At 40.3% G+C, this 25237-nt stretch overlaps 1 protein-coding gene across 1 annotated transcript in view; it reads right to left on the bottom strand.

Annotated features, from left to right (window-relative positions):
* Nucleotides 1-25237, bottom strand: part of MRC1 (mannose receptor C-type 1) — a 96999-nt gene that overhangs the window by 46484 nt on the left and 25278 nt on the right. The window contains exons 4-13 of the mRNA XM_075211918.1: nt 23021-23182; nt 18909-19022; nt 18511-18651; nt 15928-16110; nt 15322-15479; nt 12367-12480; nt 9989-10104; nt 4365-4513; nt 2372-2571; nt 1933-2060 (exon numbers count right to left, since the gene is read on the bottom strand). Coding sequence (XP_075068019.1) covers nt 1933-2060; nt 2372-2571; nt 4365-4513; nt 9989-10104; nt 12367-12480; nt 15322-15479; nt 15928-16110; nt 18511-18651; nt 18909-19022; nt 23021-23182 — 1465 coding nt within the window. The remainder of the gene's footprint in view (nt 1-1932; nt 2061-2371; nt 2572-4364; nt 4514-9988; nt 10105-12366; nt 12481-15321; nt 15480-15927; nt 16111-18510; nt 18652-18908; nt 19023-23020; nt 23183-25237) is intronic.

Here is a 25237-nt window from a genome sequence, read left to right as displayed (position 1 = left end):
CTGCCCCACAAATTTATTTTCTTAGAAGTTTATTCTCCTAAATTGGATTGGTCTAATATTATCCATAACTATTTATTGTTTCAATGAGACCATGTAGATATACACACAGTATAATAGGTGCTATGTACAAGGATTGCATAGAGCAGCACAGCCAAAATAGAAAAGCTGGAAAATTTGTAATCAAAGAAATACATAGGGTCTGATTCAGATTTGGATGCAAAACAGAAGAAACCTATTATTTTAAAAAGAACATGGAAAATGAGTGTATTTTTGTGCATATGCAGAGCTGTACGCATCTGGAGATGCGTCCGTCTCTGCATCAGTAGCATATGCTTCTGGTTTACGATAAGTCAACATCGTCAGTCAACATCATCTGCCCTATAGCACAGTGTTGGCTAACCTGTGACACTCCAGGTGTTGTGAAACTATAAGTCCCAGCATGCCCTTCCAGCAATAAGCTGCTATATGTTGGCAAAGCATGCTGGGACTTGTAGTTTCACAAACACCTGGAGTGTCACAGGTTAGCCAACACTGCTATAGCAGGTGCAAAACACACCTCCTAACAGGTGATTTCACGCAAGATATATTACGCAAACTGGGGTATGTCCAACCCTGAATCAGCCCTATTACGTGTACTATTTGAGGTCATATTTTTTCATTTTGTGTTGGTATTTTTGGGGAGCATTTACTTTTCTGTATGCTGACAAAGTTACTTGGACAAGTTACATTTAATGTGTTCTAATTCCTGAAAATATACGGTGACTGTGTACTGCTGAGTGCACTAATTGCAGCATTGGGTTCCATTTCTTATCATCAGACATTCCCACTATTGTCTTGGGTGATTTTGACATTCCTGATGAGCCACATTCTCTGCCTACTTCCAAACTCTCTAACCTCCTCTTTGGGCCTCTCCCAGTGGACTCGCTATCCTACTCAATCTTCTGCCCACTTGATCTTGTTTCCTCTCTTGGTTTTTTTTCTCCACATTTTGTCAAATTTTTTATTTATTTAATATTCCTTTCTTAAACCACCATCTGCAATCTCTCATCCCCTATTTTAACCACATTGCACTCTAGCTCACCCAAGCCATCCTATACCCACAGAAATGCTTCTGTCCCCGGTATCAGAACTTTTTTTCATGCTGTGGAATTTCTTACCTTGTACAACAAGATTTTTCCCCTAACCTCCAAAACTTCAAGTGTCTCCAGAAAACTCTCCTCTCTATAGGCAAGAAGATCAAATTCCCAAACCATCTTCTTAACCTCCCTATGTTATTCTACCCCATTACTGCCCTCTACACAGTTCACAAAAAATTGCATTCATTCTCATTCTGTACCGAAACAACCTACTGACAAACCAACATTGGTGTATGAATGGACCATATAGTTCTAGTAAGCACTATGTCCCATTGCAATCTGTCTGGACCAATCACACTATGTGGCACTTAACCTCATGTATCAAACTCCTATTTTCTTATAGATTGTAAGCTTGCGACCTGGGCCCTCTTTACTGCCTGTTTGCTAATACCCAGGGTTTATTTATCAAAGAACGGTTCTCCAAAATGCAGATTTTCAGTGACTTGTTCTCCATGATTTAAAACGACAAGTTTGTTAAATGTAAAATCCGAGTGTTGGGTTGGAGAACTGCAGGTTTTGCACTTAATAAACTTGCCGTTTTAATTCATGGAGGAAAAATCAACAAATCTATAAGTTAATCATAATAACAATAATAATAATAATAGGATTGCACTCCTCTCCATAACTTGTCTAATAATGTCCTTCAGCACCTACCACAACCTGAGCCTATCAGAAGGCATGACAATTGTGACATCATCACCTCCTTGTTTACAGAAACAAATAATTCATAGACATATAATGAAAGCAGCATAATTAGTATAGTGTAGCAGGCTTTAGTACCTATATTACTACTTACATCAGCATAGACCATACTGCCTGTTCTTCCTCTTTGCTGGAGATACTGAGTAAGTCACCTCCTATAGCTCGGCAGAAATCCCTGGTTTCAAACCATGACTTTTTATCTTCTGTTTCTTTCATGTAATGCTGATGAAGGGTAAAAAGATATTAAATAGGAAAATACAGTTGTAACCTATTTATTGGCACTGCCTGTACCCACTATTATCAAACAGGACTTCACTGAGCATGTGCATCTTGCAGTAGGACGGACCCCTCTCCATACAATCAATCTAATGTTTACTTCATTTTCTAAACCGTACTTGAAAATACAGTAAGAAGATGATTGGTTGTTAAGGCAACAACGCTCATTCCATTGCACCTTTCTGTTTTTAAATGAGTTCTAACTTATTATAATATTTCTGTAATGTCAATTTTACTCATATCATCAATCTACTTACTTTATAACATGCATTTAAAGTGCTGGTCGTCTTCCATCCATCTGGACATTTTGGCTCCGGTGTTGTTGTCGGGACAGGAGGCGGTGTTACTCCCAGCGCCCATTTCTTGCAGACATACTTAGCTTTTTCATCACAGTTGACAACATCCCACAATCCACCCTTATTTCCAGTTTTCATGACAACGCAGCCTTGTTTTCTTCCTTCAAAGTTGCATTGAAAATCAAGGTTATAATGCAAATATTAGTACAATGGATTTAAACTGTTACAAGTGGCTACAACAATCACGTCCAAAATTTTCCAAACCAATCTACTTCAGGAGCAATGACTTCTGGGCACATCACTCTGATGAGCTCCAACAAGAGAGAAACTGTCTCTCTGTAGGAGGATTCCTGTCTCGTCACTGGCCGGTACTATGCTCTGAATTTGACTATAGAGGTTAAATTGCGTAAGTGTCCCTAGGGTGTTGCATAAAACCCGCACAAACTCTTTTTTAAGGTGTCACTTTCAATTGAAAACGGTTAACCAAAAATAACAGTAACCGTCTGAAATGCTGGGGAAGAGTGGCTTAACATAAAAGCTGATTGGCTCCTTCAACTATAGGATTGCTCTATAGAAACAACTATTGTCGGCCTATCCAACTTTCTCAGGGACTACTTGCTTTTCCCTCCCACCCAATCTTGATGCTTACAGACAACAACGACCTCCGAAGCCTATGACCCGGCTGACCACAATTACTAATCCATCAACAGAGGCACAGCATACTCCAATACACATCTATCATCCTATTGAGCCATCTACAGGTTCCCTCTCAAGCATGTGTGGGAGATGTACTGCTTGCTGAATATATACATATATATACATACACTATATGGACATTCATATTCGGACGCTTGACATTACACCAACAGGGACTGTATTAACATTGTATTCAAATGCATATACTTTAATATGGAGTTGGACCCCCTTTTGCAACGAGAACAGCTTCCACTCTTCTTGGAAGGCTTTTCGCCCACCCCCTTCCACAGTTTACAGTTCTCTTAATTCAATGCTCACTGCAATACCTTGCTTTTTTTTTCTCTTGAACGCACTGTATGTTCTTGCTGTGATTTGTAAAACTCTAAAAAAATACATTCTTTAATTAAGTCTTAAACTGCCATTATTACAATTATCAATGTATTTATTTTGGGATGAATCATTTAATTGTTGAACATCAGATTGGACACAGATTTTGGCATACCCCAAAAAAATCACCATATTTGAAACAATTTTTTTGCTACATCATCCATAACCACCTTATACACACAATGATTTTGCTTTGTGATTAAAATCATTGTTCAACCTGACTATTATTAGATTCATTTACTTAACATTTTGGTAGGTCCTCAGAAGGTGACATTCCAAAACTCACAGGGGCCAATTTAATTAGCTGCAAAGGTTCCGTACTAACCTCATTGATATTGTTACCACTCGATGCTCTAGTAAATAATCTTTGCTCATTTTTTATCGCAGCTCATAGGGGTGCAAGCAAAAATAAGTGATGTTTTCAGTATCGTAATTGCGGCATTTGAGCTCAGGAACATGATCGCAAAGTTACAGAGACTTCATGGCTAACTGAATTGGTCCAATAGCGATGTACATGGCGTCACATGACACAGAAATTTAAGAATGGAACATTTGTTCATAGATAAATATTATACTGCACAGCTCAACCAACTGGATTGTTTATGTGATTTGAAGAACTTCATAAAACAGTCAGCACAACTTGGGTAGAATACAATTTTCAAGCTGCTGATGACAATTCAAAATTGCTGAGCAGTCAATGTACAATGCAGCCTACATACTTTCAAACTTCCCAGGCTTCCAACCAGTGTTGGTGTGGGTAAGAGTAGATCCCAACTAGATTCCAAACCGACTGTACTACTTTGGGTAAGAGGGGGATGCTAATGTCTAAATTCTCTTTCCCTTCCCTTTAACAAAATAATGTGTGACTTACCAGGCATATCTGCATTCCAGTGTGTGTACAACACTTTTTCTCTATTAGTCCATTTAAAAGTTCCCCTTTCCTCTATATCTGAGAGCCCTGTCCAAAAATGTTTCTCAGGTCTGAGTCCAATCAGGCTAGTTAAATAAGCCTGTTCAAACCTGTAATTAAAAAAAAGCCAAAATCATTCCACATTTTTATCTATATTCATACACAGATGGAACAGATTTTATTGCACTGTTTGGTGCACAGCTTTACTAAAGAATATGAACCACAATGCGATAGGACGGTACTAGAGATGTTCACTGACCCCCGTGTTTTGGTTTTGGTTTGGCTCTTTTTTTGTTCCTACATTATTATTAACCTCAATAACATTAATTTCCAGTCATTTCCAGTCAATTTTGTCAAGTGTCAAGAACACTGCTACCCCTCCTGTTACTGTGTGAGCAATGGCACTGAGCAATATCACTGGAGAATGGAGAGTGACAAGAACACTGCTACCCCTCTTGTTACTGTGTGAGCAATAGCACTGAGCAATGTCACTGGAGAATGGAGAGTGACAAGAACACTGCTACCCCTCTTGTTATTGTGTGAGCAATGGCACTGAGCAATGTCACTGGAGAATGGAGAGTGACAAGAACACTGCTACATCTGTTTCTGTGTGAGCAATGCTGCTGGATCTCCTGGGGAGGGAGGTACTTATGGAATCCAAAACCCACGAGATCCGACAATGCAAAGATGATGATTTGCCTCGATTCAGATCCGAGGACACGTGAAATTCCCGAGCCGGCTTGCGAGCCTACTCGGATACCCTAAGTTCGGGTGGGCTTGGTTTTCAGAAAACCAAACCCGAGCATCTCTAGACGGTACACATATATAACAGCCCACTGCATATGTAGGTCAAATCTAAGAGCCTTGACCATGAAGAGTGTTTGGAGCCAGCTCTATCAGAACCAAGGTTGTCCTTCATAAACAACACAATCCACGCACAGATATCAAAATCATAAAGCCTTATCAAAGTGTGTTCCTTCATATACCAAAGCACCAAAGCAGACTTTCTCGTTAACATTTTTATCCTTGTAGCACAGTGGTTAGCATTTATACTTTTTTTTAATAATGAAAGTGGAACAGTAAGCCGAAATCTGCGCATGTAAGAACCAGCAATGCCTGGCCATGCATTCACAGAGCAGAATGACTGGCCTATCGCCAAGAGTCCTCTTACCGCTGCCAGCCAGTGTCAATTTTCTCCTTAAATTGGGGTGAAACTAGATTTTCTAGGTTATCACTGGGGCTTAGTACACAGGCTCATAAAAAAAAGAAAATAAATATGCTACACATATTGTTAAAAAAAACTTTGCTTGATTACTTCCAATATAGTTTACACCAAATTGGTTCTCCACAAATATAGTTTAAAAGGCCATATGTAGTAAACCATCTTCGAATTAATTATATAATCTGTTTAACCATATATTACATAATAATAGTTTATTAGTCCCTTGCAGGCATATTTATTAATCCCCACATTTTTAACCATGATCCCTTTCAATCCTTATTGCAAAGATAAGGATTGAAATATAGTGAGTATTTTTTAAAAATCTTCAACAGGAACAGCAGTCATGAAAAACTTTTGTTCCTGCGAAGATGAACATCTTATCTTTTCTATGGTCACTATTGCAAAGTGATCACCTAGGCTTCAATAATTAGCGCCAGCTGATTTTCGGAAATTGTTAGTGCAAAATAGCAGTCCCCATAGACATATATGGAGACTGCTTCGGAATTCGAAGAAAAAGGCGAAGCAGCAGATATCTACAATATCTGCTGCGATGCCCTCTTAATAAATGAAAACTTTACTTTGCATGGTCAGCACGGTGGCTTAGTGGTTAGCACTTCTGCCTCACAGCACTGGTGCCATAGGTTCAATTCCTGAACAAGGCCTTATCTGTGTGGAGTTTGTATGTTCTCCCCGTGTTTGCGTGGGTTTCCTCCGGGTGCTCGTGTTTCCTCCCACACTCTAAAAACATACTGGTAGTTTAATTGGCTGCTATTAAATTGACCCTAATCTCTCCCTGTGTGTATGTTAGGGAATTTAGACTGTAAGCTCCAATGGGGCAGGGACTGATGTGAGTGAGCTTTCTGTACAGCGCTACGGAATTAGTGGTGCTATATAAATAGCTGATGATTTAACACTAAAATAAGGCATAATTAGGTTTCAAAACGGTTATCTGAATGAGGGATTCTGCAATATAGCATATCACTTGTTTTAAGGTGACATAACCCAAATCTTCTACATTTTCTGTTATTAGATTGGCACATTCTGATGCTATTTTCTTTGCTTACATTTTTACTTTCTTCCCAATCAGATTCAGCAAAGTTTGTTGTAAGGTAAATGAAAAAGGACATTGATACTGTTGCTTTTTATTAGATAGAAATTATGAAGGTGATTAAAAATTTCCTTTCTGATTGCAGCTTTTCAATAGAGTTATCTAGATACATTTTTATTTGCTGATTTATATGGGAATTAATGTCCTGCTTAAAAAACCTACAGCCAACGTAATTCACCATACTGGTAATGTATAGTTAAGCCTCTGAGTCTTACAGATACCACTTATCTCAGTACTTCCCTCCTATCCACATTTGATTCTAAGTTTCCTCAAAAACCCGAAAGCCTGTTTTGGTTTTCTTATCATATTTCTTGAGGATAGCTGTCCCCAGGAAGCCTTGACAGCTTAGATTAGAGCATCAGCGGTTTGGAAAATGACTGATAACAGTTTTTGAATATATTAGCTGATGCCTGCAGAATGTAACAGGGGTATATAAGGTCACGTACGTTAAGGCCTCATCCCATAGTGCTCAGCGTCTGCATATGAAACATGAGTCTAAAATTTGCAACATATATTTTGAGCGTGAGCAAAAATGTCAATGAAAATAAACACAGTCATGCATGATATGCACGATGTCACTTTAGCATGATGTCATTTACTGTGTGTGAGGATGTTGATAATGGGAGCGATTGACTAAGTAGAGAAAACCTAAGTCCACAGATTTCTATAAGGCGCCTTTTCATACTGAGAGCGGGTTTATCATTAAAATAACAGGTTGTTTATAATATACTATGTGCTTCTCCATTCATTTTCCATTCATATATCCTGAGGATTTATATAGGATAAGTGAAAAGCTTCTAGTCTTTCAACATTGGATCCATACAAAGCCTATTGCATTTGGAATCATGGAAGCATTTTCATATAGGGGGAAACTTCAGAGAAGATTTACATATAGACGGTGCTTGTTATCTGTGTTTTACACCATAGGGTGGTTATATATTTTTATATTGTCTTTGGTGCACATACACATATATACCACAAGGAGGTGTTTTGATTTTTGTAAGGTTGTAATCCCATTTTAAGTTTTACTAATATGTTATTTGAATGAACATTTTATTATCTTAACCTACTACACTTTATACATTTTTCTCTATTTTTTAACATGTTTTGAAGCTCTTTACTGGATGAAATTACACACAAGAACCATATGGTATTTTTTATGGACTCCCGTTGAAATATATTTGTGTACAAGTATTACATTTTAGTTTTCTTGTTTCCAGTGGTGATAATTTGTAGCGCCCATTGAGGTGGATTACTGTAATTTAAGCTGCCACAATAGGTGAAGAGCTCTTCATTGCATATATGTTTGTTTTACATTTGCACAATATTGTACAATATTTTTATATCAAACAAAAGATTTTGCATATATCGGAAGATTACACTCTCATCTAAACTATCTTAGTAGAAAATAGTCCATTTTTATTTATTTATTACCAATGTCACATCAAGGCTCCTCCTTCACCCTTCACTGTGCCTCCAACCATGGTTATACCAGTAGTCCCTTCACACATTATACAAGCGATGTGCCCCGTTACTTTACGTGCCTCACTAATATTATACCGGTGCCCACACACTAATGCTAACAATCATCATCATCATCACTATTTATTTATATAGCGCTACTGATTCCGTAGTGCTGTACAGAGAACTCACTCACATCAGTCCCTGCCCCATTGGGGCTTACAGTCTAAATTCCCTAACATACACACAGACAGAGAGAGAAAGAGAGACTAGGGTCAGTTTTGATAGCAGCCAATTAACCTACAAGTATGTTTTTGGAGTGTGGGAGGAAACCGGAGCACCCGGAGGAAACCCACGCAAACACGGGGAGAACATACAAACTCCACACAGATAAGGCCATGGTTGGGAATTGAACTCATGACCCCAGTGCTGTGAGGCAGAAGTGTTAACCACTTAGCCACCGTGCTGCCCACAACAATGCCCCCATATATTATACTAGCCCTCCTTCAAACATTTATAATGCCAGCAACCTTCACTTTATATTAGCTGATTGATTTTACCATCAATATCCCCATATATTAATTATACCAGCCATATTCCATACATATTGATTTTGCCAGCTGTACACACACACATTGATTATATCATAACTGCCCCCAAGTTAATATGGATACATTGCACTCATATTAATTACATAGCGTTGTCCCCATAGTTCATATGTCAACTGTGCTCTCATATTAAGTATATCAGCAGTACCCCATGTTAATAATATTCACATTGCTTCCATATTAAGTATATTATCAGTGCCTTCTTTTATTTATACTAGCATTGCCTCATATTAATTAATTGTATTAACATTATACCAGGATTGCCCCATAATCATACAAGCATTGCTCGTATATTAATTACAGCAGCATTATTTATATTAGCATTGGCCACATAATAAATATATCAGGAGTGAGTCAATAAGGAGAGCAAGGCAAAAAAAGGTGTAAATTTGCTCTTGGACAAAACCATGTGACAATGCAAGGGGTGCAAATTAGTATATTATTTAGCACATCAGTTAAATACTGGCTGTATTTTCATGTAGCACACAAGTACTTGGTAGCTTTATTTCTACACTAAAATTTAAAGTTAATCTAGGACATGCCCTACCCCAACTATAAATCAGCCATCACATTTTAAATTTACGTCCCCCTCCAATGCAACATGGTTTTGCCCAGGTGCAAAGTTACTCCATGATTCTGCTTTGCTCTCCTTAACGATTCAGGCCCATCATCTTTGTATCCATGTTAATTATATATATTAATGATATCAGCATTACTCCCATATTAACTGCACATGGATTATATTTGCATTACCCCCATTATTACAATTAGTTATATTATGCCTTCATATTGATTATTAGTGTTGTTTTCATATTCATTTTACTAGTATTAGATAGGTGCAGTGACTGAGTGCCTGGTGGTCTGGTAGGTCCTGCAGAAGCTGCAATGTATACAGCATTGGATGCAGTTGTAGTGATATTACAGACTCATTATTAAGATAATGCTCAGTTATTAAGATAATCAGGTGTGTCAAACTGTATTGTCACCGCAGCCCTGATCATGTTGCCCTGCACTGTTATTCCATCTTACTGGTGTTGGACATGGTTAGTAGTTCAACCCAATATTGCTGCTAGGCCCTAAAAATCGCCCCCCCTAACCAAATGGTACTAGGTGATAGCCAAGGTTGCCTTGTGGATAACCCAAGGATTTTCTATTTGAAAAAAAATTGTTGTGAAATGTACAGTACCTGTCTTCAACAGTCATCAGAAATGCTGCCTTATCACTGCAAGTTCCATTAGCTTCTGAAAATGTTGCAGAGGAGTCACTTATAGAGTAGCAGTAGAAGCCATGTCTTTTCCAGCCCTGTCAACACATAAAATTATATGACGAACACAATCAAAGTATAGTTACATATGTTGGTACATACTATTGTGATGAAATGATATTGTTATGCTAAAATTAATAAAAGGGCGATGAGAAACTAACACTGTAGATTTCGCTATAATGGTCTAATACAGTGTAAGCTTTAAATCAGGCCTGTCCAACCTGCGGCCCTCCAGGTGTTGTGAAACTACAAGTCCCAGCATGCCTTCCAGCTATTAACTGGTTGTTTCCTGGCAAAGCATGCTGGGGCTTGTAGTTTCACAACACCTGGAGGGCCGCAGGTTGGACAGGCCTGCTTTAAATCAAACTGTGGCCATCTTATTAATTGCATCTACTTAACAGTGAACTACTCCACTGTTTGCCAGAAGAGCAGCCTGAATTCATTAGGCCATAGACTAAGCAAGTTGTGCCAAGAGCAGCACAGTGATGTTAGATAATGTCAACCAGAATGTGTCCCAGAGGATTTCAAATTGGAGAGATCACTGTCATGTTCCTGGAATAATTCCAGAGCCTTGCACTTTATCTTGCTATTAAAGCCCATGTCTGCTCTGCTGCCATAAAGGAATGCACATGATTCGCACCAATGTTTAGACGCCCTGCTTCATTCAGTTGTTGCGCTAGTGGTATTAAGGGCCCAAAGTTTGCTATGTAAACGCACCCCACATCTTTATACAGTTATACCAACACATCCAGTCTGCATTGCTCACACTTGGAAAAATGGTTCCATAAACATATGCGGTTTTCACAATATTCTGGTTCTTTTATCAGCGTAAAACAGCTGGAACTGGGATTCAACAGACAAGGCGGTATGCAGTTGACAGCTAGACATTCATTTGGCCAACATTCATAAAGTCGAGGATAATAGGTCGACAATTCAAATGCCGACAGTATTATTAGGTCGACAATTGAAATGTAGACAGCATTATTAGGTCGACACCTGAATGTAGACAGTATTATTAGGTCGACAATTTGAATGTAGACAGTATTATATGGTTAGGGTTAAGGATAGGGTTGGGGATATTATTGTCAACATTGTCAATAATACTGTCTACATTTACATTGTTGACCTAACAAAACTGTCGACCATGTCAGTTGTCAACCTAGCATTACTGCCAATGTCATTATTGTTGACTTTCCAATCCTGTATATTTTATGGTGTCTACCATATAAATGTCGAACATATGTATCACACCTGGCAAGGCTATGTTTTTTCAATCCTCTAGTATTCAGTGTTTCTTAGATCACTACAAGAGCACCTTCCTTAGATCACTACAACAGCACCTTCCTTAGATCACTACAACGGAACCTTCCTTAGAAGAATACAATGGCACCTTCCTTAGAAGAATACCATGGCACCTTCCTTAGAAGAATACAACGGCACCTTCCTTAGAAGACTACATCGGCACCTTCCTTAGATCACTATCACAGCACCTTCCTTGAAAGACTACAACAGCACCTTCCTTAGAAGAATACAATGGCACCTTCCTTAGAAGAATATCATGGCACCTTCCTTAGAAGAATACAACGGCACCTTCCTTAGAAGACTACATCGGCACCTTCCTTAGATCACTATCACAGCACCTTCCTTGAAAGACTACAACAGCACCTTCCTTGAAAGACTACAACAGCACCTTCCTTAGAAGACTACAATGGCATCTTCCTTAGAAGACTACAACGGCACCTTCCTTAGAAGAATACAACGGCACCTTCCTTAGAAGAATGCAACGGCACCTTCCTTAGAAGACTACATTGGCACCTTCCTTAGATCAGTACAACGGTACCTTCCTTAGATCTACAAACAGTGTCTTCTTATTTGTAGCCAGAAAGAGCGAAAATCGGTGGGGTTATCTCTAACATGTCACAGCATCCGTCTTCCACCATTGAGGTGCATTCAAAGTCACTTGGGTCATTTGTCTTGCCCAATGTCTATCTGAATTACCCACATTGGATCCTTTGGTATTTGCATACAAGTTTTAAACATAATTGTATACACATATGATGCTGCACTGATTAAGCAATTATTTAAATGGGGAGAGCAAATGTAACTAATAAACTGGCTACAATACTAAGCAGTTTGGAATGTAAGGGTGGACAAGGCAAGAATATTATGGGGTTTAATGAAGAAAAAAAGCGCTATTAAATTGTGCAGAAGGATTAAGGCGCACTGCATTGCACTTACTACTTACAAAGGTGGGGATGAAAGCACCACTTTACAAATAACCTTTAAATAATGTACAGTACCTTATCACATCCCTGGTCAACAGCAGGAATTTGATCAGGACCAACTGCCAGAGGTTTTCTCTTGCAAATATAAGGAAAGTTCTTCTCACACATCTTATCAGCCCAAAGTCCATCCTGGGAAGGAGAACACATAAGAGGAGAATACATTAATATCATGTTAGCACCAGGGGGTAAATATATTAAACAGCAGTTTTTGCAAGTCACCAATATTCGGCGATTTTGTAGAGCAAATTTAAGACAGCAATGTCTTTAAAGACAAGTTTTGCCTTTAAAGACATTCCCGTTTTAAATGTGCCCTGCAAAGTCGCCGAATATCGGCGACTTGCAAAAAACGCTGTTTAATACATTTAACCCCCCTCCCCCCGATAGGAACTTAAATATAAATTATAAAATTATAAATTATAACAAGTAAAAGCTATATTTTCTAAATACTGTGAAATCTATTTTATCGCTGAAGAGAATTTCAGATCCGTACGATAGATAACAAATTCTTAGGTGCCTTTTACTTTACTGAGTTTAATCACAATTCAAAGACGATGTCAAATTGGTACTTAAAGCTCACCCATAATTTAAACGCTAAGAGATCACTGCCTGGAGGATCAGAATTTGTGAGGGGTTAAAGGTGCATCTCAGAAATAGAGATGGATATAATCATGGTGGCAGACAAATCAATGCTGGCAATCTACCAGCTCTAGTGGCCACAGAGCTATATAGGAGTAACGCTGTCGCCATTTGGGACATTGAAATGCTCATCATATCTCTTATATATAAAAATCATTGGTCTGTTAGTCTGGTTATACATCCGCACACTCCGTGCACCAATTGGGATGAAACTAACGCAAGGTGGTCCAGTTGGATCCTGGCCAGGTTTAAGGCGGACGGACCTCCCATTGGTGTACGCAGGACAGAACTGTGACCTGGAGAGCCTGTTCTGAGCCGGGATTTAGACACCTCTACACCCATTGGGATGAAACCAATACAACGTAGTCCAGTTGGATCCTGGCTAGGTTTTAGGGTGGTTAGTGTCCCATTTGGACTTCCTGTTGCTGGGCGTTGGGCGGAACTTTGACCCAGGGAGCCTGTTCTGGTCCTTCCACTGGATGGATTTGGATGAAAAGTTCACAGAGGGACGGCAATTGGTCTGGGATGTCTAATGGAGTGGATAGGTTGCTGGTTGGACCCCCCATTGATGTACACTGGACAGAATTTTGAACCGGGGAGCCTGGTCTAAGCCTTTGACTGGATGGATTGGGATGAAAACTTCACAGACTGGTAACATTGGATCCCAGAAGACATACTAGGGGGTTCAGGTCCCGGTCGGACCTCATGTTAGTGTACGCTGGGCAGAACTTTGACTCAGGAGCCTGTTCTGGGCCTTCCACTGGATGAATTTGGATGACATTTAATAGAAAAACAAAAACGACAGTGGGCAGCCACCTCATGGGTGTGCAGGAAGAGCTGCTAAGCTGCTAATTATTTTTAAAAGGTTGACAGTTACATCCAACCCATTGATAACTTCAGCTAGTATGCCATATACATATGCCTAACCCAAACTTAATATACTGTATTACCCAGCTGCTACTACTACTGGTATGCACTAATGGACATGTTCAGAACATATTTTTTATTGTATTTTAAACTCTCCTATGTAATATATCTTAACATATATATCATATAAAGTAAGGAAGTAAGGACTGATACAGATTTTTGCCTCAAACCAGCAAAACTAGAGAAGTGGCACAGCTCAACTGATCTATGAAAACCAGGGGAGTTTCCAGAACACATTTCAAAAACATGGAATTGTCCCAGGAATTAAGGGGACACATATAGCTTTGCGGAATATCTTTGGATATCACTGTATTTAACAGCTCCTTTGTACAGCCTGACTCTGAATGGGAGGTGGTCGGCATTCAGACCAGTGTTCTAGCCTTGTTATAAGGTCTATGGGTGTCTATGAGTGCCAGAACTCACAATCATTGGAGTATTTGGAAAGTTCTGTGTATGGAAGGAATTAAAGGGGATTAACTTTGCAGATGATACTAACTCAGAAGATGGAAGTGCTCTACCACTGAAGCTCATATAAACCCTTCAATACTAAACTGATATTCGGCAGTTGGTGTGATGTTAGGAACTAGGAAAGACAGTATGCATGCAGCAGACTGTAATAGAACAGGTGGCTATATCCTGCTGTGAGCCAGGAACATATTATTTCAGATATTGATATTTCAGATAGGGCATAAGTCAGAGAATGAATCGTTCCATCAGAAAAGGCGATTTTACATGAAGAGTTTGGTCAGTTACAGCCAACTCTCTGATTCATAGATAAAAAAAATAATTTCCTGTCTCTGGTTAATAAACCAATACAATCTAACAATATATTCATGTACTGTATAACAAACAGTATACATTACATTACGTATTGTACACATATCGTCATTGCTACTATATTGCTATTATGCCATTACTCAGAATTCTAAATATAAATTGTGCAAACTGATTTCTATCCGCTACGTTCTGCTATATAATACATTACATTGACTTGTGACTCACAGTATAATTGTATACTGCTCAGTGAAACCATATATTTACTGTTATTTATTGTCATTGGGTTTATTGTCTATAATTATCGTGCCTTAAAATAGTTTAAATACATCCTACAAATGGCTGCAAGATAAGCAGTAAGCGCTGTTAAAGTGGTTTGGCTCCCAGTGGTCACACTTGGCACTGCAGATATTTCCCCGAATCCCCAAGTGACATTTGTTCTCAGCTTGGAAAATTTGTATTCCCACCATAAAAATCATGTATATTGTGGGGGTTATAGTGAGGAATGGCCAAAAAAGTCCTTTATATATGATAAAACACAAGGATAATTAAGAAATATCAAACTATTTGTTTTGTACAAAGCTGTATATTCAGTGCAGAATGTTAATGAGGTATGATTAGACAGTGCTCCACCTTAGTGTATAATGCAACACAATCCTCTTGTCTGTTATCGAGGTGAGATGGTTCTCCTCTCTGCCACACCGTATACGTCACTGGGGAACCGTCACTCCATTCAAAAAATAGCTGCACCTTCAGGTCGTTTAATCCCAGCCAAACATATTCTATATGTTCTAGAAAACAGATGATAAACAGTTAAATTATTTTTGTGATCTAGACTAAACAATAGCAAAGTGAAGTGAGATTCAAATTGTTTTCATGACCTTTGAAAAACTTGGTGTGATCGTTTCAATGTCAGAGGACAGTATGGAAGTATCTGCTCTTACCGTCCACCAGATGGCACTAGTGAACTCTTGCCTGCCCTGTTTCATATGGGGTCTATTTATGAAAGGGCCAGCGATAAGGCATGTTATCACCTTACATATCTAGGGGGTTACTGTCTCCTTTGCATGGGGAAAGCTATTTATCAAGCATCACAGTGGTACTTGTACTGCCATGATGCCTGTTCTCGGGATTGCAGTAACAGAACAAAATCTTTAAAAAAAAAAATATTCTTAGAATAAAACATGTTGAATGCATTAATGATAATTAATATATAGCTGTTAGTTTAGTGCTACTTACCAAACTCAAACTGCGAGGTAACAAAACTTGCTTCTTCAATATTGTGCAAACTTGCAAGATCCCCTTCTTCCTTCCTACATGATAACATTGCTTCTTTCCAAATCTTAGTCTCTTTATGTAAAGAGTAACAGTTACCAGCATAGGATATCCAGGTTGGCGGGCAAGATATAGGGTCATTATTCCCTGTGACAAAATATAAGAACATGTATGACAACTCCTATGTAAATAATATGTTTTTCTGAAATTTGCTACATCTTCTGCACTTTGCAGTCGAGTTGAAAGCTGACCCTTACTCACACTTACCAACTTTTTGGAGATGGTGTCCGGGAGCCTCCCTGGCCGAGGCGCGCATGATGTAATGACGTAAAACGCGTAATTTTGCAGTGGGGGCGGGGCCAAATGCTGCGATTCCCAGAGAATCGCTGCATTTTGGCCCTAATTCAGTGGGCAGATGCGGGAGATTACCACACTCTCCCGGGAGTCCGTGAGACCCACCAAAATTCGTGAGTCTCCCGGACATTCCGGGAGAGTTGGCAAGTATGCCCTTACTGTCTTATTTCAGTCAATTGTTGAAGAAACATTAGCAGCATGGTTGCACCAAAATCACTCAAGCCTCATACACACCTAAGTCCTACATGGCAACTTTCAAAAAAAATTCCCCCGAGAGATCCAGGGGAGAAGTCATGTGACAGGAGATATGAGGGTCACCATAGCCCCGCCCCTACTATAAAATGACGAAAATCACGGCATTGAATAGTGGGGGCGGGGCTTAATTGTGTTATTAAGACCCGCCCCCACCATTCAATACCGTGAATTTTGGTGAATGCGGGTGGTTTGCCCACTCTTCCGGGAGTCCAGGAGGACTCCCCGAAATTCAGGAACCTCACAGGAATTCCGGGAGAGTAGGCAAGTATGACCTAAGTTCATACTCTGAAAGAGGTTCTACATAATTTTACTTCCCCAACACAGGAGGGTACCATGTACAGTACATTATTATTATTATATTTTATTTATAGGGCACCACAAAAGGCCAGCAGCACCGTACAAGACATTTACAGTAACATATAATACATAATAAAAAAAAACCACATAATTATACAATGACTAAACATCTACTTATTAACAGATTAAACACAGATTGCTTGGCAATGCAGATCACGTTATTTATGGCACAGTGAGAGTGATGTTAATGTCCAACGTGAAGTAGGTCTGGGCTTCAGAAGTGATGCAATCGAAGAAGGAGGACATGAGAAAAGAGGGCCCTGCTCGTGAGAGCCTACATCTTAAAGGGAAGGGGAAGACACAAATATTGTAGCACCAAGTGGAGGTGTTAGGAGGAGGGCTGATGGGCTTGAATAAACAAATGGGTTTTAAGGGCACACTTCAAGTCTTGGAGAGCAGAGGCTAATCTGATGGGTGCGGTGATTGTTCCACAGTTGAGGAGAAGCCTGGGCAAAGTCCTGGAGGCGGGAGTGGGAAGGGGTAATCAGTGTGATGTGAGAGAGCGGTCGTTGGCAGAGCAGAGGGGGCTGGAAGGAGTGTGGGTAGAGATGAGGTTGGAGATGTAGGGGGGATTGGTTGAGAGCTGTAGGTAACGGGGAGTTAATGTATTGACTTGTAGTGTGGCGGTAGAGAAATATAAGGCAGGCAGCAGCATTGAGGATAAGCAGAAGAGAGACCAGGCGGGAGTTGGCTAGGCCAGAGAGGAAGAGGTTACAGTAATCAGGCGAGAGATTACAAGTTAGTGAATAAGTGTTTTGGTGGCTTCCATGGTGAGATAGGGCCGGATCTTGGATATATTCCAGAGATAGAAGCAGCAGGACTTGGAGAGGGACTGAATGTGAGGTTTGAAGGAGAGGGAGGAGTCGAGGATAACCCCTAAGCAGTGGACTTGAGAGACAGCAAGAGGGCAATGTTAGTAACAGAAAGAGAGAGGGGGAGTGACAGAGCCCTGGAGAGGGGAAGACAATGATTCCAGTCTTAGAAATATTAAATTTAGAAGCGCTGGAACATCCAAGATGAGATGGCCGAGAGAGAGCCGGAAGCATGAGAGATGAGGGAAGGGAAGAGATCTTAGGAGGATTGATAGATTTGGCCATCAGTGTACAGATGATACTCGAGCCCAAAGGAGCTGGTGAGGACTCAAAGGGAGAAGCTGTACAGGGAGAAGATCAGGGTCCAAGAAGGTATCCTTGGGTAACGCCGACAGATAAGGGTACAGGGTTGAGGTGGATTTCGTCTGTGGAGTCCAAAAAGGAGTGGTTGGGGAGGTAAGAGGAAAACCAGGGGAGGACAGTGTCACAGAGGCCTATACATTGCAGACGTTATCTCATCGCTCATGAATGAGACACTTGTAATAGTGTCCGTTCCTCTGTAAAACGGGGAGTAAGTTTTACCCATGATGCACAGTGTTATCCCCACACACTGGCTAACAGCCAATCATATATGAATGATTAAACATTCTCTACACATTGCTGTATAATATGTTGGCATTATATAAATAACAGTTAATAATAATAATAATAATAATAATATGTTTAATCAAATGTTTCTGCATACAGACATAATTCATTTGTTTCCTACCTGCTGGGATGAAAGAGGAGGAACTGTTGCCTTTTTTACAAATGTATCCCAACTTTTGACCGCACTCCCTGCTTTCCCACCTGGCGTTTTTTCCAGGGTTTAGCACCACACAGTTTTTCCCAGGTTCAGTTGATGGATTTCCTAAAGGAAACAACACTTATGTTTATTTAGAATAAAAAGTGAAGAATACATTATTAAAAAGTGTTTTATATGAAATAATCGTCTTATCTAAGCGTGTTTTATTACTGCATGGATTCCCTTATAAAACACATTTATTTATTTAAGGCAGACAGACTAGATTACTACAATAATTGTCTCTTTTATTCATTTTATTAATTGTCTCTTTTATTAATTGTATCTTTTATTAACATTGCAAAAAAGGAAACGTAAATATTCACCTGGAACCCAGTTGAGATATCTAAATGGACTTCCATTGCTCCAGCGCCAGCCTGCATTAAAGTCCAGACTATTGAGTCCAACCCATAGGGCTGTTGAGAGGCTATTGGTCAATCCTATGGAAGTAAAGTATATAACATGTAATGGATAATATAGAATGTAGGCCAATATAATTTACTGTTATGTGTGTTTAAATATATAGTAACTGTAATAATCTTTGGGGCAGCACGGTGGCTAAGTGGTTAGCACTTCTGCCTCACAGCCCCGGGTCATGAGTTCAATTCCCGACCATGGCCTTATCTGTGTGGAGTTTGTATGTTCTCCCCGTGTTTGCGTGGGTTTCCTCCGGGTGCTCTGGTTTCCTCCCACACTCCAAAAACATACTGGTAGGTTAATTGGCTGCTAACAAATTGACCCTAGTCTGTCTTTCTGTGTGTGTTAGGGAATTTAGTGGCGCTATATAAATAAATGGTGATGATGATGATGACGATGTCTGGAGTAACATGTAATTTATAGTCCCTTTACCCCTAATGCCTTGTTATGGGTTTATTTTCCTACCTTTATTTGAAATGTTCCTGAGATTTTCACCCATAAAATTACCCACACAGTACAACATTTTATACTTTCGTCTTACTAACATTCTTTTTTTTGTTGTGTATTACTGGAAATGTTCAATGCAGCACAACAAAATGTGTTTTAATCCTGCAAGAGTCACAAAACACTGTACATGTAGTAGACAGGACTGTATGTATATCTTTGCTCAGAGAAGGACAAGTTTGATTTTTTTCACCCCAAGTTAACATTTTAATTTTACTGTACACATATGATTTTTCATAAAATGTATAGGAAATTTGCCTACTGTAGCAAATTGATTATGAAAATTAAATAATATAACATGGTCAATTTCTCCCATATTTTCAACTCCGATATTTTATATCAGTTTTTTCTGGCCCCTTGGAAAGACGTAGGGAGGGGGGATTAGTTTCTGAGTTTCTTATTTTGTTTTTTTTGCACATATCATAATGTTATTTACACCTCTGATACTCCTCAGTGCCATATGATGTTTGGTGGTATCAATTATTATGGAAAGTGAATCAAAAATCATTTTCTATCATCTTCACTTTCTGTAATAATAGATTTGCTGTCCCTCTTTCCAAAAGCAGTGACCTTTTCAATTAATGCCCCTCAGCTACCTAGATTGTGCAATTGGAAATAGTGAAATTATTGTGCATGTACAAATGTAAATATTTTGATGAAAGACTTTGGAGCTCTGGGGTATTAAGACTTTAGATTTGAGTTAGCTACCATAGGTTATGCCAAGTGTTCATCCAAATTTTGTGTTCTTGGGCAGACTGAAATGCTTTTTTTTTAGAAAATCATTGTTTTTATATGGTTCACAGCAATTAAAAAGCAAGTTATTACCACGCAAAATCAAAAAAAGTGTAACAGTAGTAGCAGGGGGTGCAGCTGTTACGGTCCCACAGCTTGCTGAGCCTGCGTCCCTGTCAAAGTCCCATGAAGGCGAAGTGGGGCTGCAGACAATTTCTCACATCCTCCAGCTTACTGAAGCTCCCTCTAGAGATCAGGCCCTGGCTGCTGTCATAGTAACCCAAAGGAAGCCTGAGATTGGTTAATAGTGTAGGCTGCTTCCTATTGGTGACTATACTATAACAGCAGCCAATCACTAATCAATAGAGAAAGTGTCTTCTTCAGGCATATGGGGGCCCTTACAAAATTTTACTCTGTGCTCCACAAATGTCTAATTATGCCCCAGTCTATGCCAATTAATTTTGGGTAGCTATGTGTAAATCAAGACGGTATCAAGTTTTGATTTTCGTGTTTCTTGTGCCCTGTGCATAGAAGCAAATCTGTATTGCAGAACCATTGTTCTGCTTATATGAGGCTATTTGAGCCTTATCGAGACTCATCTGTGACAGACAGCATTCTGGGTATTGAATGGTATTGGTTAGAAAGTGCATTTTTTTTACTAACAAAGTGCAAAAGTGCCAATCTGTAGTAACCATAGCAACCTATATCAAATTAGCTTTTATTAATTTGGTTAGACAATAAAAGCAAATTACTCAATTTAGCAATTTTCACTTTTTACACTGTTAGTAAATAACCATTAATAAAGCAACCCAACATTTACCAACATTAAAAAAAAATACCAGGACAAATTCACTTTGCTAGTCTGGACATGTCATAAATAATATAGGTGTGAGTTTATAATAGGTTAAAGCTATTCAATAGGATGATATGTGAAACGTAATTAAATTGACATAGATAAAACACAGCTAAGATTTACCTTTCTTTTTAATATTTTTCATAGTATGTTATAACACACACTCCTGGATACTGCCTATGTCATACCTCCTAACCATCCTAATGGCTAGATTGATTTTCCTTGCAACCCATTATTCCTCTGCTGAGCCACTCTGTCAATCTCTACATTAGCTGCCTGTATTTCAACGAATTCAATATAAAATTCTTCTACTAACATACAAGGCCATCAACAAAATTGCACCGACATACATTTCCTCACTTGTTTCAAAATATCTCCCAACTCGACACCTCCGTTCTGCACAAGATCTGCGTCTCTCTCCTCCACTCTCATCACATTCTCACATTCTCGGTTACAGGATTTTTTCCGGGCTGCACCCACTTTGTGGAATTCCCTCCCTTGCACAATAAGACTTTCTAGTCTTCAAACTTTCAAGCGTTCTCTGAAAACCCACCTCTTCAGACAAGCTTATATTATTCCCCAACCACCCTCTTAACCTCACTAGATTACCCTATTACCATCCTCTACACAGCTAACACAAGGCAACAACCCTCTGACCAACATTGCCACACACACAGCCCACTCAATACTTTTACCTTTGCATTCTAGCTGGTCCATTGTGCAATATGATGTAGCACATGCCCTTGTGTTTCTAACTCCCATTGTCCTATAGATTGTAAGCTTGCGAGCAGGGTTCTCTTACCTCTCTGTCTGTATGTATTACCCAGTATTGTCTTATTAATGTTTGTTCCCAACAGGAGCGGATCCAGACTTTTGCTATACCCCGGGCGATTTTAGGGAGGGCGATCTAGGCCCCGCCCCTTTCTAATTTCTAAGGCTGCCGGCGGCTGCACAGTATGTGCAGGTCCGCTCGGCAGTGACAGTGTGCTGCCCCGCTGCTCTGATTGTGTTTAAAACACTGCTGGGGGGGGCGATCGCCCCCCCCCCCTGGATCCGCCACTGCATGTCGATTGTGAAACCTTCTTTCTTCCATTTTCGGTTGATGACCCCTTGTCTTCTGTATGGTTCTGGATTGTATTGAACTTGAATACCCCCCCCCCCCCCTGGATCTGCCACTGGTTCCCAATTGTAAAGCGCTACGGAATCTGCTGGCGCTAAATAAATAAATGTTGATGATGATGATGATGATGAATTTAGGTGGGGCAGTCCTGATTTGAGGGCTCTGTTCCGCAATCCCGATCAGGACAGCTTTGTCCTGCGGGTGAGAAGATGACCGCTCACTGCTGCTCTGCATGGTGGTGAAAAGACAATGTTTATTGCCTTGAGGTGCCACAGTGCGCCAGCAATTAAGGTGATTGGAGGGGAAAGGAGGAGAGAGCAGCTGGGCAACCTAGCACTTCAAAAGCACTAAATACATCCATGGGTGTGACCACACCACTATCATGATGTGGCTACTCCCCCATAATGACATGGCCCTGCCCCCTATCCAAATACCGTTTAGCCAAATATTGGGAGGTACGCTATGCTAGTCATATGCTATTGCCAGAATCTACTAATATGAAGGAGTACCAATCACAAACAGCGCAGGCCACCATTTTGTGAGCTGAACCAATATTCACAAGCATTTTCGCAGTGCCTCATGCCTCAGTGAGGTTTATGGTTCTTAGTAAAATGATAGATTGCTGTATGATAAATATTAGCCTAACTCACAAATTTGTTCCCTCCACTATATATAGGGGATGAGCACACTTAATTGGGCCTCTGTTTGTCAGACACTTCATGTATCACACATGACTTTTATTGTATTTGTAGAATGTGTCAGTAGTTGTATAACGCTTATAATCACCCATTCTGCTCCCTCCCAAGTCTCACCTGAGATGTACGATTGTTCGTGTAGCTCAGTTATACTTAGTAACTCGGCGTCCTGTTGCTGGCAGCTTCTCCTTGCTTGGTACCAGGTAATGGCTGAATCCGTATTAATCTGATAGTTGACACCAGTGACAGAATCTGTTGTCCACCAATAGTTAGCGATAGCTGGTGAAAGAAAACAGATTTTACTATGACATTGACAGATGTTAGATTAAGCATTACAGATGTTATAATATCAGTGTCATCTCAGTTCTTCTTTCCAAGATCTTTGTCTCCATGGTGGCAGCAGCTTCATCCAAACGTCATCATCATCATCATCATCATCATCATCATTTATTTATATAGCGCCACTAATTAGTTTAGAGAGTTAAAGTCTGAAACAGATCACTTTACAAAACATAATATGGAGGTGAGTGTCTGACGTAAAGCTAATGGATATATGACATTATATGCTTACACATTTAAGGGTTCATACACAAGTGCATTCGTTCAACACACATTAATAAATCCAGGTAATTGCTCTTTATTGCTGATAGTCCAACAAATCATGAAAGTGAATGGATCTGTATGCGCCTACTTTACGACAAGCATTTGATTCCGATCTGTGTCAATTCCATTGTTATCTGCGGCGCTAATGCTTAGTACGCTACACTGGAGTTCTATGAGAGCACTCATTATGTACATAGTACACTATGCTGTAGGGAAGCTTTGAGAACATGCTTGGAATGCTCTGTTAAAAGCAAAGAAAAAGCACAAAATTGTGTCGTCACTTTTAACAAGTGACATTCAATGTTCATGTGTACGATCTTAGGAAAGATTATGTTGGTTTTTTTTCATACAGGTAAATGTTTAATAATTTATACCACCTGGGAGATGGAGGCTCTGCTCCCTGGGCCTTGCTTCAGACATTAGTTACCGCGATCATTGCGTTCATGTTTATGGAGAGGATTGTCCAATGTAGTCACACAGGCAGGTGACTAAATTGGACAGAGCGGTCTATCTTTATAATAAGGAGACTGTGTGCAGGAGTGGGACAGATAATGATGGATCATCCAATGTCGTGGAAGCACGGTGGCTCAGTGGTTAGCACTTCTGTCTCACAGCACTACGGTCATGAGTTCGATTCCCAGCCATTGCCTCATCTGTGTGGAGTTTGTATGTTCCCCCCGTGTTTGCGTGGGTTTCCTCCGGGTACTCTGGTTTACTCCGACACTCCAAAAACATACTGGTAGGTTATTTGGCTGCTATCAAATTGCCCTCAGTCTGTGTGTGTGTATGCAGGGCCTGATCAACCACTAGGCTGACCAGGCTGCAGCCTGGGGCGCTGGGTCCCAGGGGGCGCGGCACTGTGGGTATTTTTTATTTTTTTAAAAAAAAAATTTACATTTTTTTAATTTTTTTTTTTTTTTTTAATTTTTTTTTTTTTCCTTCATTCATATTTTTTTTCGGGGTGGGGGAGGGGGGTCGCCGCGGGGGGGGGGGGGGGTCGCCGTGGGGGGGTGGAGGGCTCGACGATCAAAAGCATTGGTGGTCAGTGGTTAGCAACACACAGCCAATCGCCAGGCTGCCTGTTGCTGTGCAGCAGACAGGAAGCAGGACGTCTTCACTTCCTATCTGCTGATCTGAGGAGAGGAGCGACGCTGGCACAACTACAGGTAAGTGAAGGGGGGAACTGCCCTGCATATCTATAGGGAGGGGGGGGAACTGCCCTGCATATCTATAGGGAGGGGGGGGAACTGCCCTGCATATCTATAGGGAGGGGGGGGGAACTGCCCTGCATATCTATAGGGAGGGGGGGGAACTGCCCTGCATATCTATAGGGAGGGGGGGGAACTGCCCTGCATATCTATAGGGAGGGGGGGAAACTGCCCTGCATATCTATAGGGAGGGGGGGAACTGCCCTGTATATCTATAGGGAGGGGGGGAACTGCCCTGCATATCTACAGGGAGGGGGGGAACTGCCCTGCATATCTATAGGGAGGGGGGGAACTGCCCTGCATATCTATAGGGAGGGGGAACTGCCCTGCATATCTATAGGAAGGGGGGGGGAAACTACCCTGCATATCTATAGGGAGGGGGGAACTACCCTGCATATCTATAGGGAGGGGGGGAACTACACTGCATATCTATAGAGAGGGGGGGGGTAACTACCCTGCATATCTATAGGGAGGGGGGGGACTACCCTGCATATCTATAGGGAGGGAGAGGGGGGACTGTCAT

This window comes from Mixophyes fleayi, chromosome 5, assembly GCF_038048845.1.
Source record: "Mixophyes fleayi isolate aMixFle1 chromosome 5, aMixFle1.hap1, whole genome shotgun sequence".
Classification (NCBI taxonomy): Eukaryota; Metazoa; Chordata; class Amphibia; order Anura; family Limnodynastidae; genus Mixophyes; species Mixophyes fleayi.
Note: the sequence above shows the minus strand (reverse complement) of the source record. Positions and strands in the feature narration are given on the sequence as shown.